Below are 4816 nucleotides of genomic sequence, written 5' to 3' on the forward strand. Positions count from 1 at the left end.
AAGGGGGCTAGGTAGGGGGGAAAAATCAGCTAGATAGGGGGAGGAAGAAGCCATTGGATGAGAGGAGGGGAAAAACCCCTCCCCGAATGACGACGAGAAGGAGAAGGAGAAAAGAAATGACGGGAGAAGCTAGGGGAAGCAAATCCAAGCAGAGCTCATTTTTCCCCTGTAATACAGGTTTTACTCCATATGACATGACATAAAGAAGGACGTTAGACAAATGATGATATGAATATCTATTTTTTTAATGCTATCTATTTATTATTATGTTTATTTTAGCCTAATATATATATTTTTCAACAGTCGCTACTCGAGAAGAAGCAAACGCGGCGTCAGCTCGAGTCTTCCACTCCACACCCTTTCCTTTCTCCGTAAGCAATCCTATCCGTCCATCTTACAATCGATCTCATCAAAGCCTCACTCTCTGTTCTTGCATGCCTCGAATCTCCCTCCCGCCCTAATCTTCCGTGCCGCAGATGACTCCCGCTTCTCCGGCGCTTTCCCCGCCGCCACCAGCCTCCACTGGTGACACCCTCGACCTCATTCTACACCACCTCCTACCTGTTCTTCTCGTCGCCGCACTCTCTGCCAAGTCTCTCGTCGGCCGGTGGCGCCTTGTCCACTCTAAGCTCTCCATACTCCTCTCCTCTCTCTCCGCAGCCGCCTCCGCCTCGCCCTACTCTTCAGGAAATCCTCTTTTCACCGATCTTCTCCCGAATCTCCTCACCACTCTCCGATCACTCGAACCCCTTTCCACACGCTGCCTCGATCCAACTCTTCCCAGTGGAAAGCTACATCTCCAGAGTGACCTCGATATCGCCACCGCTTCCCTCGGCCTCCATCTCCACGACCTCGAGCTCCTACTCCGATCCGGTCTTCTCAACCAAGCTAACCCCCATTCCACTGCCATTGTACTTTCCCTTCCGTCCGCTTCCGCTTCCCGTGCCGATCTTTCCCTCTACGTTCGTGACCTCTTTGCCCGCCTCCAGATCGGTACGATAGATCTCAAGATCAAAGCACTCGACTCGCTTCAACAGTTCCTCGCATCCGACCCCCCCAAGATCGCTCCCGTCGTCGCTCAAGAGGGCGATCTTGCCTTTCTCATCCGGCTTCTCGACCCATCCTCTCACTCTCTGATCCGTGATTCCGCTGCCGCCGCTGTCTCCCTTCTCGCAACAGCCTCTGCCTCCTCTCGCCGCAGCCTCTTCGATGAGGGCGCCCTCGGTCCTCTTCTCCGCCTCCTCGATACCGGATCCTTAGCCGTAAAGGAGAAGGCCGTGGTCGCCGTCGAAGCCATCGCTGCCGATGCCACCAATGCCTGGGCTGTTGCCGCCTATGGCGGCGTCTCCATTCTTATCAACGCCTGCCGCCCCGGCAGTGGATCGCCCGCCATCCAATCTCTCGCAGCTGCATCCTTGAACTACATTTCTGCCATCGATGAGCTCAGAGCCTCCATGGCAGAAGAAGGCGCCGTCCCTATTCTGATCGATCTCCTCGCATCAGGCGTGCCTTTATCATCGAAGAACGCTGCTCTTTGCCTCTGGTCCCTGGCCTCCTTCGGCGGGGAACCGATTAGGGTTTCCATAATCGAAGAAGGGGGTTTGCGGAATCTGCTTCAACTGCTTCACGATTACTCTTTGTCTGCAGATCCGGATATATCGGAGCACACCCTGCGCGCGATTCATGCTCTCTCCTTCTCCGCTGCCGCGGCCAAAACCTTATCGTCTTCTCCTGGGTTTTTCGTGTTGTTGACGGATCTAATAAGGCGCAGCAGTGCCGCCACTCAGCTCGCTGCTGCTGCAGTTCTTTCAAACCTTTCGCCCTCAGATGAGCTAAAACGTTCTATGGCCCCGAGCATGGTTGCCCTGGTTAAGATGCTCGAATCGTCAAAGCCCGAGAGCGCGCAGGAGATGGCTGCCCGCGCGCTAGTCTCACTCCTCTCCGTTCATTCCAATCGGAAGGAGCTCGCGCGAGACGAGAAGAGCGTGATGCGGCTCGTACAGATGCTGGATCCCGGGCGGGAAGAGGTATGCAAGAAATTCCCTGTCTCCGTTGTTCTTGCCCTCGCCGCCGGTGGTGGTGGGGGCTGCCGCCGGCGACTAGGCGATGCAGGTGTCTCCTCTCAGCTTCAGAAGCTCGCTGATGCCGATGTCCCTGGCGCCCGGAAAGCCCTGCATCGAATCGCCGGGGGCCGTTTCAAGAATCTCTTCTCTTTTGTCCGCCGGGAGTGATCGTTTTCCGCCCGCAGCCGCTGCCGGTGTTCACTCTCCCTCCACCAGGTAATTTACCGAGTTCCAATTTTCACTTACGAGCAACTAATCAAATAAATAAAAAAAAAAACTAAAAAATTTGGATTATGATAAAAAACTGACACGGAACATTTCTATCTTGTAAAATAATCGTATTTTTATTATATTTAGTTCTTTTAATAAAAAGAACCTGTTTTACATTTAAATAGTTTAAAGAATATAGCAACAAAAAGATTTAAAGAGAAAACTTAATTATTCGGTTTTTATTTTGGTCGTTATTTTGAATGAAATCGGCACTAGAAATTATGATTTCTTAATAAAGGGTATTTAAAAAATTATGTCAACATTGCATTTGGCATTATTATAAAAAAATAAATAAAATTATGTTTTTAATTTTATAAACTCATTGCATATCAATCAATTAATTGATAATGTTTTAAATTTTTTTCTTATATTTTATTTGAACTAAATATAAAAATTGATTTTGTTTTAAAAAATAAAATAAAATATTTTTTTCTATTTTTTTATTTACACTATTTTGCTTATTTTTTATTTATAATTTATTAGTATATTTTTGAAATTAACCCCATCGGGCTAAGGTGGGTTGGTGGGCGTGCTTGGTTGGGAACCCCCATCCCAAGTTCGAAACCCCCTCATACGGCACGACTCCTTAAGTGGAGAGAAAAGAATTGTGGGGGGTCCTGCACCTGTGGGGTTAGTTGCTCATAAGATTCGTCCGGGATTAGTGGACATCGCAAGCGCCGTCACAAGCTGTGATGTGGTAGGCGGGCCGATACCCCCGTTTCCTAAAAAAAAGAAAAAAAATGAATTTAAATTAAATTTATTAAATATTTAGAAATATAATATTATAAAAGAAATTAAATTTATATTTTTCTTAAATAAAATAATAGTTAGAATAATGAAAAATAAATGAAATGTATTTAATTAAAAAATAATGAATAAAAATTTAAATTTAATTTTAAAAATACATTAAAGTTCTTATTAAAAAATTAGCAAATCAGTGTAAACTAAAAAGAAAACAACTCAATTAATTTTATTTAATTTTTTAAAACATAATCAATTTTTACATGTTATATAAGAAAAAAGCCAGGGATAATCAATTAATTAATATGCAATGTGTTTTTACATAGGAAGTTTGATTTTTCTCAAATCAGAAAGTAAAAAAATAAAATAAAATTAAGAGTTTATAGAAAAAAGTAAGAATTTATAGAAATTGAGGATGTAAAATTAGATTTTCAGTCAAAGTAGAAATTGGATAATGAAATTTCTGTTTCTATTGAAATCAGATAATTAAGTTGAGTGTTTATTTTCATTTTTATTTCTTTGAACTTATTTTTCAAAGCTAATATAAATTTAGAACCTGCTCTTTTTTATAAAATGCTTTGATATTTATGTTACATAAAATTTAAATTACAAAACAATAAAACTATCTTTTAAAAAAAAAATGACAAAATGTTAATATATCTATATATAATTAATAAATAAATATTAAAATAATTCCATCATTTTTAAGGGACTAAAACTTAATTAGGATATTGCTTCCTAAATTTTTATTGAGTTTTAAAATAATTAAGATATTTATTGTAAAAATGTTATTAGGATGGATTTAATAATCATATGTTAGTATTTTATATTAAAATTTTATATTGCATTAATTTAAATATATTCGATAATTATCTAAGTCATTCTGAGATAATTTGTATTAAGATGTGATGGCATACTTTTTTTTTAAATGTAGCAGAATGATAAAATAATAAGATATGTAAAAATTATTATTAGTTAAATTTCTGATATCATTTTGTGGAAAATTGAATTAGAATATTTTAAAAAAATTGTTTCAGGATATTACGATGGATTAAATTTATTTTGAGATTGACATTATAAATAAAAATTTTATATAATACTTTTTATTTTTTAAAATTTATTGAGGGATATTACACAATTTATTCGTTTCAGACTTGCAGGTAGAAATGGTGGGGGCTGTTGTGGCAAATTATCGTGACAAAACTATCTTATTTTAAGGGGAGAAAATATAGATTGATAATAGATAGAGAAGTTGAGGTTATTTCTGCAAATGTTAATTTTTTTTTTTATAATTTTTTGTAAAGGATTAGTGGAGAAGCATGGGATGCAGAGTTTTAGTAAGTATCCTTTGTGTTATATTTTTAAAATCCTCGAGAGTTTGTTTGTTTAAATCTGTAAAGTTTATTTGGTTAGTGGCGATGTTTATTTAACGTAATTGTTTTGTCCGTAAAAGGATGAACTTTGTATTTAAGCTTTTGGAAATTTTAATTTATGGTTGTTTGCTTTTATTTTGTATTTGATTTTCTATTTTTGTCCCTTTTCTCCTCTTTTTTTTTCTTTGGATAAAAAATGGCGTGCGAAGAATTTTAAAAAATTGTAATTTATTTTGAGTCATATTTATACTTGATATGTCATTAAAAAATTATCTTGATCGGACATGAATTTTGAAGCAAAATTATGTTTGAAATTTCAAATTTTAAATCTAGGATCATTTGAATTTTGATTTCAACAAATTTACCGTA

The 4816-nt window shown here is 38.4% G+C and overlaps 1 protein-coding gene across 2 annotated transcripts; it reads left to right on the plus strand.

The window, feature by feature from the left end:
- The first annotated feature begins 295 nt into the window (after positions 1-295).
- LOC110096793 lies at positions 296-4582 on the plus strand. 2 transcript variants are annotated; one of them, XM_020822876.2, is made up of 2 exons: positions 296-2279; positions 4235-4582. In XM_020822876.2, the coding sequence occupies exon 1, from the start codon at positions 477-479 to the stop codon at positions 2229-2231; it is 1755 nt and encodes a 584-aa protein (XP_020678535.1). In that variant the 5' UTR covers positions 296-476; the 3' UTR covers positions 2232-2279; positions 4235-4582. The 2 variants fall into 2 exon arrangements, with proteins under 2 accessions (XP_020678535.1, XP_020678534.1); XM_020822875.2 differs by having other exon boundaries at positions 297-2279; positions 4227-4582.
- Positions 4583-4816: the final 234 nt, after the last annotated feature.

The sequence above is a fragment of the Dendrobium catenatum genome, unplaced genomic scaffold, assembly GCF_001605985.2.
Source record: "Dendrobium catenatum unplaced genomic scaffold, ASM160598v2 fragScaff_scaffold_1118, whole genome shotgun sequence".
NCBI lineage: Eukaryota > Viridiplantae > Streptophyta > Magnoliopsida > Asparagales > Orchidaceae > Dendrobium > Dendrobium catenatum.